General features: G+C 37.0%; 1 protein-coding gene across 4 annotated transcripts in view; it reads left to right on the top strand.

Moving 5' to 3' along the window:
* NME7 (NME/NM23 family member 7) overlaps window positions 1-13,952 on the top strand; it is a 243,502-nt gene that overhangs the window by 191,267 nt on the left and 38,283 nt on the right. For 3 of the 4 annotated variants that reach the window (XM_036847866.1, XM_036847885.1, XM_036847876.1), the window contains one exon: window positions 425-532. In XM_036847866.1, coding sequence (XP_036703761.1) covers window positions 425-532 — 108 coding nt within the window. Of the gene's footprint in view, window positions 1-424; window positions 542-13,952 lie in introns of those variants that run through there. The other variant, XM_036847894.1, reaches the window with a different exon arrangement.

Below are 13,952 nucleotides of genomic sequence, written 5' to 3'. Positions count from 1 at the left end.
TGTAACATTTTAAAAAGTCTTTTGCAATCAGTGCCATCAAACTAGTTCATTTTAAATTAAATTGTTAAGATCTCTATTGTCTTTATAAAATACAAGTTTTTCACAGTAGTGAACTGGGTTCATATTTATGTGATTCCCATAATCTGTTGATAAAAAGAGATGTAATTATTATTGCCCTCAACATAGATTAGAGTGGACTTTACATTGGGCCAGAGAAAAAGCTTTCTGAGTGAACTGAGAATTTTCATTGCTCAGTTTTCATGCATTCATCCTGTTTCCAGGAAAAATCATTACCAACAATGTATACATGTACATGTAATGAATAATTAATGAAAGTATTTCGTACAGCTGGTGATTTTTTTTTTTTAAATTGACACTACATGGCTGACTTTAATCTATATGTGAATGTGTATTTATTTAATAGGAAATTGCCCGGCATTTACGCCCTGGAACCCTCCGAGCAATCTTTGGTAAAACTAAGATCCAGAATGCTGTCCACTGTACTGATCTGCCAGAGGATGGCCCATTAGAGGTAAGATAAAGAAGGGTAAGCATCCTATTTATATTTCAAACTCATAAATAATCTCAGCAGGTCTAGTGTGTACGGAACCTTTTAATACTCTTGGATTACAGTGTTCTTTGGCCATCTGATAACTTCAGACTGCAACTTTAAAAGACCAAATTGTAAGATGCTGTAGTAATGGGGTAGTCTTCAAAGAACTAAGGTATTTTTCTGATTGGCATATAGTATGGTTTAAAGACTTAAAAAGTAAAAAGCTATAGCATTGATTAAATAATGTGAAATTTATTTAAAAATCAGGTAAAAACACCATTACCTTAGGTTTCTAGTCATGAGGATTTATCAATGAAATTGTGCAATGTGATAGCATTAAAAGTAATAGCTACCATTTTAACTTAGAAAAACAAAGACTATTTTGACTTTTTATATACCAGGTTCTGTAATAAATATGATAAATGCTTTATATAAATTAGTTTTTTAATCTCCACAGCAACTCTAATAGGTTGGCATTATCATGTCTGTTTTATCAGAAAAATGAAATTGAGACTCAGAGAGGTTAAGTAACATCCTCAAACCAAACAGTTAATAGAGGACGAGGCCGTATTTTGACTTCTCATCTGTGTAATTAACATAAGAAACAATGAAAAGAATTATAAGAAGATATAAGTGAAAAATTGGTGTGGTTTGGGATTAAGAAAGTCATTTCACAGCCAAGGGAAGGAGACCTTAAAGAAAAGATTGGTATTTTTAACTTCTTATAGTTTAACTTCTTATAGTTTTGTGTCAGGAGGAGCTAAATGAAATTAAAAGACAAATGATAAATTTAAGTGATTAAAGCATGAATGACAGAAAAATGATTGATATCCTTAATACATATTTATTTTAGTGAGTAATATGTTTTATATCAAATCTATCAGTCTTTTTTTTTTTGTATCTTTAAAGCCTTTCCCAATATTTCGTTTTCATTTTCTTGCACTGAAATATTCAACTAGCCTGGAATTAATTTGCTGAATGGTGTGAGGTATGGATCTAGTCACAACATTGCTTATTAAATCCTTTTATTTTTTCATTGTTATTTCTCATTTATTGAATACTTATATACACCTGTGCCTGTTTCGAACTTTCAATTTTATTCTATTGGTCTGTGTCAGCAAAATACTATCTTTATTATTGTGGTTTATACTTTTAAAAAGTTTTCTTGGTCATTCTCTTAAATTTATTCCTCCAAATGAACTTTACATGAGTTTACCAAGTTCTTTAACGTAGCAGTCCCCAACCTTTTTGGCACCAGGGACTGGTTTAGTGGAAGACAATTTTCCCACGGACTGTGGGGGGAGGGGGAGGATGGTTCAGGCTGTAGGGCGAGTGATGGGGGCGACGGTTCAGGCAGTAATACGAGCTATGAGTAGTGATGGGGGGCGGCAGATGAAGCTTTGCAGGCTTGCCCACCGCTCACCTCCTGCTGTGCGGCCCAGTTCCTAACAGGCCTCGGACAGGTACCGGTCTGTGGGCCAGGGGTTGGGGACCCCTGCTTTAACCCACCCCACAAGATGCCAATGGAACCTTGACTGACATTACAGTGTGTTTATAAATTAATGTGGGTGTGACATAACTATAATAATAGTTCTCCAACTGCATATATGGTATGCCTCTTCTTTTATGCCTCTTTTTTTATATCTTAGACATATAGCCTATTAAATTTATTTCTGTGAGTTTTTGTTTTAGTTGCTATAAAGAGTGACTTTGCTAGCTCCATTAAGATTTTCTGTTATAATCCAAGATGTTAATCTGCTAAAATCTTATCCAAACTGCACCGTAGTATGAAATGTAGACATGCATACTTCTGAAACATAAAAATGTAACAAATTTTATTTTTATTACACAAAGGATTAAATATTTACTTTATACTTTAACCTATTTTATAAATATTCCCTTTACCTTCTGATAACTTAGGACCTATAGGTGAGGCTTGAATTCAGACTGTTGTTGCTCAGTGAAATTGAAAAATTATTAACCATGAATTTTATGCGCATTAAAAAATGTTACTGAAGGTATGCCTGTGATTTTGCTCATACAATTTGAAATAGATTATTACTGCCTGCAGTTTACAGAGCCATTTACTAAATGATTAAAATCTTTCTAACCAAACTGCACAGGAGACTTAATTGCAAATTAATGCCTGTGTGGTTCAGAGAATTAATCAAAAAACGGAAGTTGGAGCTCCAACAGCCTCCTTTCACCTTGCTGATGATTCATACTTGATGTGCCCTGGAATAAGTCACTTTCCATGCCTCCCTTCTCTTATCAATGAAATGAAATTAAGAGTGCTGATACCATCAAGGGATGTTCTGTTAGTTAGGGATTAACTATTTGCAGATTGTCACTTAGCTTTACGTGGTAAAATTTTATTAAAACAAAACAAAACACTATGAGGCCCAAAGAGTTATCTGCTCATAGGTTTTTAAAGTGAAATTTAAAGTGACACAAGGACAAGCTCTCTGATCAGGGAAGCACTTTGTACTTAGATCTACTATTCATTAAAGGAACATCCTTTAGATGTAGAGTGACCATGAAATGTATCGCCCAATCTAGAATTAATCAGCCAGGATGTTAGGACAAAAGGTATAAACAAGAACTGTCATCAGCACACTGGTGTCTTGGGTTCCCTAATTATATGGCAAGAAGGGAAAGAAGGGAGCAACCTACTTCTCCTCTTTCTCATGTGATGTTTACTGACCTAGGTTTTTTGTGTCATATGCGTAGAGCTCAGAAAGTATGGTTTCCATTTATATTTTGTCACCATCCATGATTTTATTTACTTATTCTTACAGCAAACAGTTATAGAGTGTGTTTTACTTGCTAACATTGTGATAGGATTTCAAAATCAAGCAAGATATTTCCTCTGTCCTCAATGAGCTCACAGAGTTTTAGAGGTCAAGGATCTTAGCATGAATATTGAAATCTGATTTCATTAGATGCTGTTGTTGTGACACAGCCACTTTTGTGGTTATAGGGGAAAATGACAGCATCTGTATAGTATGAGACATTCTAAGATGTTATTTTGCTGGTAACATGCACTGAGACTCTATTGGTAGTAATTATGAAGATCTTAAATTTGTGCTTTAGAGAAAGCATTAATGGAAAAAATGTTTAGCTTAACTTGTAATAAAGAAATATTCGTTTTCCACTAATGGAAAAGAATTTTTAAAGTATCAGTGCCCACTTCTGGTAAGGTTACAGTAAAATAGATACCCTCATATTGCTGGTGACAACTATGTGGCAGCAGGTATTGAAAGCCATGGGGTTTTTCCATACACGTTGTCCCAGAATTCTACTTCTTAGAATCTCACCAAAGGAGTAGGAATAGCAGCAGGACTACTAAATGGAAAGTTTTCTGCACAGATGTTCATTTAAGAAATATTTGTGGTAATTAAAACTGGATATAGAGTGCATGTCTAAAGATATATCTGATGTTCTTTCCTCTGATTAGGCTTCCATGGCACCCATAGTCTGCATCGGAGGTCCATCTGTGTGTTTTCATAGCACTTTGCTTTCCTCTAATACAGTAGTGTAGTCAAGAGTCAACATAGATCTGTACTCCAGGGTGAGTTACTTATTTCATTGTGCCTAGGATTCCTCATTCTGTAAAAGGAAGATGATAGCAGTGCCTGACCTTTCAGATGCATAGTGTCTAGCACATAGTAATTGCTGAACAAATGATAACTATTATATTAGTATTATTACAGCACATTTTATTTGCTTGTACATATTTCCCCATGAGACTTAGTACTCATAGGGAAGAGATCCTGTCTTGCCTGGCCTATAAAAACTCTTTAATAAGTCATTTTTGAAAGAAAAGACAGAAGAGTTTGGTTAAATAAATTGTAGTTCATGTACTCAGTACAAAAGTATGTAACCTTTTTTCTTTAAGGTTGATAATGAAGACTCTATAGCAGTGGTTTCTAGCCTTGGTTGCATGTTAGAATCACCTGAACAGTTTTTAAAATACTGATGTCCAGACCCACCTTTAAAGATCCTAATTTTTTTAAAAAAGTAATTTCAAGCTTAGTATACAAAACTTTTTAAAAATAAATGTCTGGGATTAAGTTGCCAACATAATGTCCCATTTTTCTGAGTACTTTAGTGTGTATTTTTTAACATAAAGGGACATTTTCCTACATAACCGCATCACAAGCATCTAAATTAGGAAATTAATGTTGATACATTACCACTGTTGAATCTTCAAACTCCATTCAAGTTTTGCCAGTCAATAACCAATGGATCTTTAATAGCAAAAGGGTTCAGATCAGAATCATGCATTATATTTAGTTTTCCCCTTACTTTCTTACAATCTAGAGCAGTTCCTCAGATTTTCCTTGACTTTCGTGACCCTGACACCTTTGAAGATAATAAGTAGAGATTCTAATTTAATTGATTCATTCATTCCTTTGCTCATCAGAAACTTTTCTAGATGGCTTCCACCTAGAGTTCTAACAAGATACTGACATATTTATTTTATTGTATGGCATGTATTCTTTATGCAAAGTTATTTGTTGGCTTTCCGTTGTCCATGAAAATGTGTGATGCCTTTTTGATGTTGTGACTCCTCATTGTGTATGCCTCCCCTCTATCCCCTTCAGCATTAGTCCTCCTCTCACCCATGTCACTGATGATACTTCTGAGGGTCAGTTTTACTTTCTCCTTGCTTTCTTTATCTCTCCCAAAGCTTTATTGAAAAAATATATATATTCCTCTGCCTTTCATTTTACTTCTGTAGTCTGTTCCCAGGACTGTCTTTCTCTGATTATCTTCAACACTTTACATATACTGTAATTGAAATTCTCAAAGTTGCCTAATAGGTATATGGTAGAGAATTCAAGTATGTTTGAATTTTGAATTCTGTGCACCAAAATGATACATCAGTCATTCATCCAGATTCATCGGTCATTCATCCAGATATTTACATTTTTTTAAACTAAAAACAGCACTGGGGACACAGCAATAAACAGGGTATGCGTAGCTCTTGCCTTTATGGAGCTCACCTTCTAGGAGATAATAATCATAGTAATTGTTTTCTAGAATGATGAAAATATGGGTCTTTCCTCTGTTTTTCTTTTCCAAATGTTCTATAACTTGGTTATATCACTTCTGTGGTTGTGAAATAAAAATTTAAGAAACATATAAAATATTTAATTGTATGTATGACTAGTCAATCAAAACAAGTCTGAATTTGGATGTGTAATTATTTCTGCATTGATTCTTGTTCTGGTACACTCTAGAAAAAAAAGAATCAAGCATTTACCAAAAATAAACATAGGTGTATAGTGTATAAGACGATTGGACAGGCCTGGATTTCTTGGCTGTGGTTAGTGTAGGCCTCTGAACACTAATACTCATAATTTATCTTTAGTTTTAGTTTCTGTGTTGAATGAAGATTTATGATTTTTACTAGTACATTGTCCAAGAGGGAACAACTTGTACAAGGACAAGAGCAAATAGCTTTCTCTAAGAGATCTAAAAATAGTTTAGTAAGGCAGGGGTTTTGACCTTGACATGGAAAATGACAAGAGATAAGGGTTGAAAAACCAGCAAGGGCCTTGTAAAGTCATATTAAGACGTCTGAACTTTATCCAGAGGGCAATAGAAATGTTTTACGCAGGGGATTAGCACAATCATCGCTATGTTATAGGCGTCACTCTGGCTGCAGTGTGGAGAGCAAATCAAAGCGGGGTTGGGAGGGTGACAGACCAGGGAGAAGGCTATTAAGATAATTCAGGGAAAGATTCTGGTAGTCTGAACGGCTATGACAGTATGGATAGCCAGAAGCAGGAAGCTTCAAAAGACTTTTGGGGGGATAGACGTGACAGCCCCAGAGACTGATTGGATGTGAAGGATTAACACATCCAAGGAGAAGGAGACTAGATTAACTCCCATCTCCAAGTGAAGATGGTGGTACTCTGAGAGACTACCATCCTTGCGATGCTAAAATTTCTGGAAACCAAAGCTTTTTCATAAGTTTGAGGGCAAAGCCTAACCTGATCCTCCCTCGGTATCCACAGGGAATTGTTTCCAGGACACCAAAATCTGTGGATGCTCAAGTCCCTTATGTAAAATGGCATAGTATAATCCACCCTTCATACCCGTGAACGCAGAACCCACATATATAATTTCTATATAACCCACTTAATGTGACTGTTCACACTGCTGAAGAAATATTAATGTATTAAATAGTGGGGGAATCTTCCCAGATTCTTTGTATAATATATCCCAGGATGGTTGTGAGAACTACAGTTATCACTTCTGTGTTCCAGGCTTGAAAAAGGGGAAGAGCAGGGGGCAAAAGGTGGAAAATGTCAGCTCAGCCAGCACCCTCCTCCCCACCCACTTTAAAAAGCTTTTCCAGAAGCCCCAGCCAACAACTTCTGCTTATGATTTATTTGCTGGAATTTAGTTCTACAAGCACCCCCTTTTTCAAGGGAAGCTGGTAAATGGAGTTCTGTTAGTTGAGAATCATTAGTACCTCCAGTGAAATCAAGTTTCTTCTAGAATGCAGAAAGGGAGAACGAGCACTGGGGAGGTGACGAGCAGTATCTGCCATAGGAGGTCAACAGGGTAACAGGGGTGTTTAGCCAGGGACCGGCTTTCTGGTAGAGTTGGCCCCTGCCCTTCCCTAGTACGGTCGTTCTCAAGCTCCTCCCCTGATCAGCAACATCTGTATCACCTGAGAACTTGGTGGGAATGAAATTCTCTGGCCCCACCATAGAGCTATGGACTCAGAAATTCTGGGGGTCAAGCCCAGGAATCTGTATTTTGATTCTGTTGCCCCTAATGTTTGAGAACCACTGCCCTAGTGCAGTGGTTCCCAGCTGATGGCATGCATCGATATCACCTGTGGAATTTTTAAAACTACATGAGCCTGGAGCTCCATCACAGAAGGTTCTGGGTTAAGTAGGTCTTGGATGAGCTTCCTGTATCTGTATTTTTTAATGTTGCAGGTGATTTTGATATAGCTAACAATTAAACTAGCATTTGGAAACCACTGCCCTTCAGACTTTTTGGAAAAAGTTGGTCATGATTCTGCTTTTGAGGGAAACCTAGACCCTGTGGGCAAGCCAGCAAAGGGATTATTTTGCTTGGAAGAATCAGTGAGAATTGGAAATAGGAACAACCTCTGAAATTTGAGGGGATCTGTAGCCTCTGTCAATGGATTCAGCTGCAGCCAAGGGTTATTACACTCCCAAGGGAGTCCCAGTCTCTGATTGGGGACATCTTTGGCTTCTCAGGAAGAAGGCAGCCATGACTTGGTTGAGGACCTGGGTTTCTTGGGGGAAGCCTCAATGTTGAGGCTGACAAAATGCCCCTCCAGGAGTAACTAGAGGTCTGGGGTACATGTGTGTGTACATGTGAGCATTGATTCATGCTAAGGCTAACAAGGACAGAGGCCCTGGGTCTCTCACAGCTGAAAACAGTTCTCAGATCCTTCAAATCTGCACTCATAAATTAGCTTGGGCATGTGGTTCACAGTTGTGCCAGGAACTAAGTCATGTCTTTCCACCCTGCTGGTTGTGTAAGTGCCTTGAGGGCCTGGACCTCTCATAGATTTTTGTCTCTCTAGCTCCTGTCTACCATATTGCAGGCTTTTAGTCAATGTCTGTTGAGTCAGTGCAGGGGGGAACTGGGAGAAGGTATCATGAATGGGGTCAGTGCACCTTCATCCCCCTTTCTCTCTTCATATGGCTGAAAAGTCACAGCCTGATGAGGGTGAGCCCTACTTTCAAGGGCCACATCCCACTATTCCCTCCACTTACCAGTTGTCAGAAAAGTCTGCTGCTGCCGGCATCTTTTATTGCTGACTGTGTATGCAGGTCAAACCTGATACATGTGCATGTGGAAAGCTGATGGTTTGCATAGAATTTTCTTCCTTCTCAAACATAATATTTCAAAGTCTCTACGTTAACCTTAAAAACATCCTGAGAATATAAGAAGCATTAGGCTATCAAATTATAATTCTTTACAGTCCAGTTAGTATTTCATCAGAATTGGTTATTTTCTCGGATAAAAGAATCTGTAAGGCACAATTTCACGTTCCCTCCTGTATCCTGCCATACGTGGAGCGCATGTTCCTTGCTAGATTACTTCAGTTACTTTCACCCCAGACAGTCCTCACACTATCTCAGTAATAAATGGATCTCCAATATTTCCCTCATTTAGCATAGGTAGGAGTTTAATTTTTTATTCAAGACAGCGGATCTCTATTAATAAAGTGCTGGAATAATTTATCCTAAACAGTGGTAATACCTGTTTACCTCATGGAAATTTCTATAGACATTAATACTATAATAACCATGCAATCATTATAATGACTGAAATGACATTGCACAAAGGGAGTTCAAAGGTCCACAGGTCTTTCAGTTCCTCAGATACAGCCTCAGCTCCAACTTTCTTTAGATTGACTGACTTCTCATTCTGAAGAGTAATTAGCCTAATTACTTAAGGTCTATATTTAGCATTATTTTTCCCACTTTGAATAGGCACTTATAAAGTCATTCACTATAGACTCTAGGAAATAAATCTAGATAAATTCCTTTGGAAATATTGATTAATTAATAACTATGGCAAATCCATACAAAATAAATTAGATGAAGAATCACTGGACATTACAGGGGCATTTAAAAATCTCCAGGCATTTTGGCTCAGCACCTTTTCATCTTCCGTACCTAGTTGGAAAGTTGAGTGGTTCTCAAGCTTTAGCAGCAGCAGAATCCACTAGAGGGCTTTTTAAACACACAGATTGCTGGTCTATGCTCCAAAGTTTCTGATTCAGTAGATCTAAATCGCATTTCTAAAGAGTTTCCAGTTAACACTGATGCCATCGGTCCAGAGCCCCACACTTTGAGAACCATTGCCTTAGGCCAAAAGTCACTGCACACGCATACTCTGTTAGGTCAAGTTGTTGTCTTGGTTAATTGTTCTCAGACATGGAATTTCAAAGACTAGGGACATTTCCAAAAATAAACCAAGCAATGAGCAACAGTAACAAAGCCCACATTGGGGATAGGCATAACAATCAACTTTAAAAAATTGACCAAATGAGGGTATTTTAAAAAATTGTTTCTGGGAATTCCCTGGTGGTCCAGTGGTTGGGACTCCATACTTCCATTGCAGGGGGCACGGGTTCCATCCCTGGCCAGGGAACTAAGATCCCATAAGCTGTGTGGCGTGGCCAAAAAAAAAAAAACTTGTTTCCCATCATCACCATCATTTTGTTTTGAAAGGACATTTAATTGCCAACATCATTTAATTGCACAATAATGGCCTGTCTCTTCAATTGGATAAATTTAGCTTTACTCAAAGCTCACTTTATTGCCATGACACACCAAGGGCACGGTAGTAGAAGCAGTCTGCTACAGGTACAGACAAAATGTGGTTGCATTTTCTGTAGATACTTTTAAAACAATAGTAGAATCCACTAAAAGTTTGTCTGCTTTTTATTTACCCTGTACAGGCAGTTCCAATGCCAGTAAGAAAATACTGTCCCCGCCTCAGAGTGGACTACTCCTGCCAGCCCTTGATTCATCACTGCTTTAGTGCCCTGATTTCTCCCATTTTGCTAGAGAGCAGTGACATGTCATCCCAGCCCCATCCCATAGCACCTGCAGAGTGGTGACAGGAGCCACTGGGCTAAGTTACATGTGATGATGGAGCCTTTGGATTCCTAATTTTACTCAAACCCGATATGAAATACATGTATCATGTTTCTCAGGTCAAAGAGGAATATAAATTATTCGAGATTTCTTTAGTACTGAGTGATGATTATATGCATATTAAAGAAAACTGCACAAATTTTAAAAACACATATAAAAACAAAAAACAAAAAGCCTTGTCTAATTTGTTTGGAGAGGTAGAGTCTTCTTCTAACACTTATACTACGGAGGCTCAAATATGATGATATAGGTGTGAATGTAAAGAAAAAAAATCTTTAAGTATGACTAGCAAAGGAAGAATAATCTAATTCAAAGTAGAAAGCCAGAGATTTTTCTTATAACATTAAGTCCTTCAACATAATATGAAGAATTAACAGATAATTTTCTCTTCTTAATCCATGACTCATTTTTAAGTTAACTGAAACACATGTGCGTACATTTTATTCCATTCATTCACTGATGATAATGTGCGATCATTTGATTAGGTATTATTTTGAGGACACAAGTATTATATAGTCCCAGCCTTTAAGGAGTTGAAGCGTTGGTGATATAGTGGTTAGCATAGCTGCCTTCCAAGGAATTGAAAATTTAGCTAGGAAAACAAGATAAATACACATATACAGTTAAATTGTAATATAAAATTAAACATCAGCATAAGAGAATGTGGTCAGGCAGTGAGGGTATGATGAAATGTCAGGAACAGACAGTAAGTATGGTGAGAGTATAATGGAGAGCAGTGTGACTGTGGCTGAAGGGATCAGGGGAACTTCATTAATGAAATTGAACTTGAGAAGGAGGGTCTTGAAGAATAAGGCAGATTTTTATATGCAGAGAGGAAGAGGGAACGGCAGGCTAGTTTTGGGAGAACACTGAGTTACCCAAATCTAGTTAAAGTGGAGGGTTCCTTTAGTAGGTTACGGGAGATAAATTTGGAAATGTAAGTTAGAGCTAGATTATGGAGGTTTCTGAAGGCTTTTTTTTTCTGATGGCAATAATGAACATTAGGATTATGGTGATAAATATAGTAACTGCAGTTTACTGAGCAATATATACCAGGCACTGTGCTAAATGACTTCACTGCATTACCTAAAAACCTTATTGGGTAGCTTTTATTATCCCCTCTTTACATGTAAGGAGTGTGATGCTCCCATAGGTGAAATGACTTGGCCCCGCATCACACCACAGATAAGTGGCCGAGAGCTGAAATTTAAACCTGTTTGTCTGAGTCCAGAACCAATACTTCTGTCCAGCAAACTGGGTCAGCAATGGCAAAAAGGTTTCAATTCAAGTGCCAACCCTTGATATATTATTATAAGATTGCAAGACCACAACTAAAGAGAAAAAGATATGCCATCATGGAATACTAACGTCTGCCATAAATGGAGGATGGGAGTTTGTTGGTATGTATGACACACAGTGGCTACTTAGGCTCTAGAAAACTGGAAGCAATCAAAGGTTTCTGAATAGGGCAATGACCTGACAAAGTGGAGTTTCCAAAACTTTAACCAGGCAGCAGAGTTTAAGTGAATAGATAATAGGAATAATAGAAGCATATGCTTTAATCATCCAGTATAGCAGTCTAAAATATTTATTTATTTACTTATTATTTTTTTAAATTGAAGTATAGTTGATTTACAATGTTGTGTTAGTTTCAGGTGTACAGCACAGTGATTCAGTTTTTATATATATATATATATATATATATATATATACACACACACACACACACACACACAAACACACACGCATATACATATATATATTCTTTTTCAGATTCTTTTTCCTTATAGGTTATTACAAAATATTGAGTATAGTTCCCTGTGCTATACAGTAAGTCCTTGTTGTTTATTTTATATATAGTAGTCTGTATATGTTAATCCCAAATTCCTATGTATCCCTCCCCCACTCTTTCCCCTTTGGTAACCGTAAGTTTGTTTTCTATGTCTGTGGGTCTATATCTGTTTTGTAAATAAATTCTTTTTTTTTTTTTTTTTAGATTCCATGTATAAGTGATATCATATGATATTTGTCTTTCTCTGACTGACTTCACTTAGTATGATAATCTCTGGGTCCATCCATGTTGCTGCAAATGGCATTATTTCATTCTTTTTCATGGCTGAGTATATTACATTGTGTATATATACCACATCTTCTTTATTCATCTGTTGATGGACATTTAGGTTGCTTCCATGTCTTGGCTATCGTAAACAGTGCTGCAGTGAACATTGAGATGCATGTATCTTTTCAAATTAGAGTTTTCTCCAGATATATGCCCAGGAGTGGGATTGCAGCTCTATGGTAGCTCTATTTTTAGTTTTTTAAGGAACCTCCATGCTGTTCTCCATAGTGGCTGCACCAATTTACATTCCCACCAACAGTGTAAGAGGGTTCCTTTTTCCCTACACCCTCTTCAGCATTTATTATTTGTAGACTTTTTGATGATGGCCATTCTGACTGGAGTGAGGTGATACCTTACTGTAGTTTTGCTTTGCATTTCTCTAATAATTAGCAATGTTGAGCATTTTTTCATGTGCCTGTTGGCTATCTGTGTGTGTCTTTTTGGAGAAATGTCTGTTTAGATCTTCTGCCCATTTTTTGATTGGGTTGTTTGGTTTTTTTGATATTGATCTGTATGAGCTTTTTGTGTAATTTGGAAATTAATCCCTTGTCAGTTAGTGGTCTAAAATATTTAGAAATATTCTTCTACTTCAAGTAATCATTTCTGCTTTACAGGGTACAATTCTTGGAATAATATCTATCTCCTCCACTAAATGCTATGCTTAATGAGAACAGTGACCTTGCATTTTTTTTGTCATTGCTTACTTTCCCAGTGCTTAGGCACTCAATGCATTTTTCTTAAATCTAGTCATATTGAAAGTAATGATAACAATATTAAGCATTCACTTTCTGCCAGGTACCACGCTAAGTGTTCTCAGTACAGTGAGTACATCTGGCACCAGACTACCTGGGTTTAAGTTCAGCTCTGCCACTTACTAGCTGTTTAAGGAAGTTGCTTAAAATCTTGTGGCTCAATTCCCTCACCTTTAAGATGAACATAGTAATACTTATCTCCAAGGGTAGTTACAAGAAATAAATTAGTTGATATATGTAAATCAGTAAGAATAGGAAGCATTCAATAAATATTATTAGTTAATATTATATTTATCATTATTATCATAGTCTTTACCATTACATTTGGCTGTTGGAAAATAAATATATCAGAGTCAACAGGAAGACTATAAGTTTTGTTATGTTGTGCCCATTAAGTGTAAGTACTGTTTGGCTCTTTCACAAACAATATCCCAGTTAAATTAAAACTATAAGGGGGAATTCCCTGGCAGTCCAGTGGTTAGGACTCAGCGCTTTCACTGCCAGAGCCCGGTTCGATCCCTGGTTTGGGAACTAAGATCCTGCAAACCGTGTGGTGGCGCGGCCGGGAAAAAAAAAGCTAAACCTCTAGGTATAATTTCACTGTCAGAAACCACTTACTTCTATTTTTACCAAATACAAAGCACGTACAGATCTGGTTTCAAATAATACGTTTTTAAGTATAAATAAAAGAAGCCTTTCATTTTTAGTGTAGCTCTTTATGACTGAGTATCAGATTGTATTCCTTTGCAAGCAATCCAAAGGTCAGTACCCAGGTGCTAGCTAGCCTCAGTGCCATAGCAGCTAAACTTGGTCCTCTTTGTTTTTTTGTTTTCCAACCTCTTGTCTCATTGTATAAA

This window comes from Balaenoptera musculus, chromosome 1 (assembly GCF_009873245.2).
Source record: "Balaenoptera musculus isolate JJ_BM4_2016_0621 chromosome 1, mBalMus1.pri.v3, whole genome shotgun sequence".
Classification (NCBI taxonomy): domain Eukaryota; kingdom Metazoa; phylum Chordata; class Mammalia; order Artiodactyla; family Balaenopteridae; genus Balaenoptera; species Balaenoptera musculus.
Note: the sequence above shows the minus strand (reverse complement) of the source record. Positions and strands in the feature narration are given on the sequence as shown.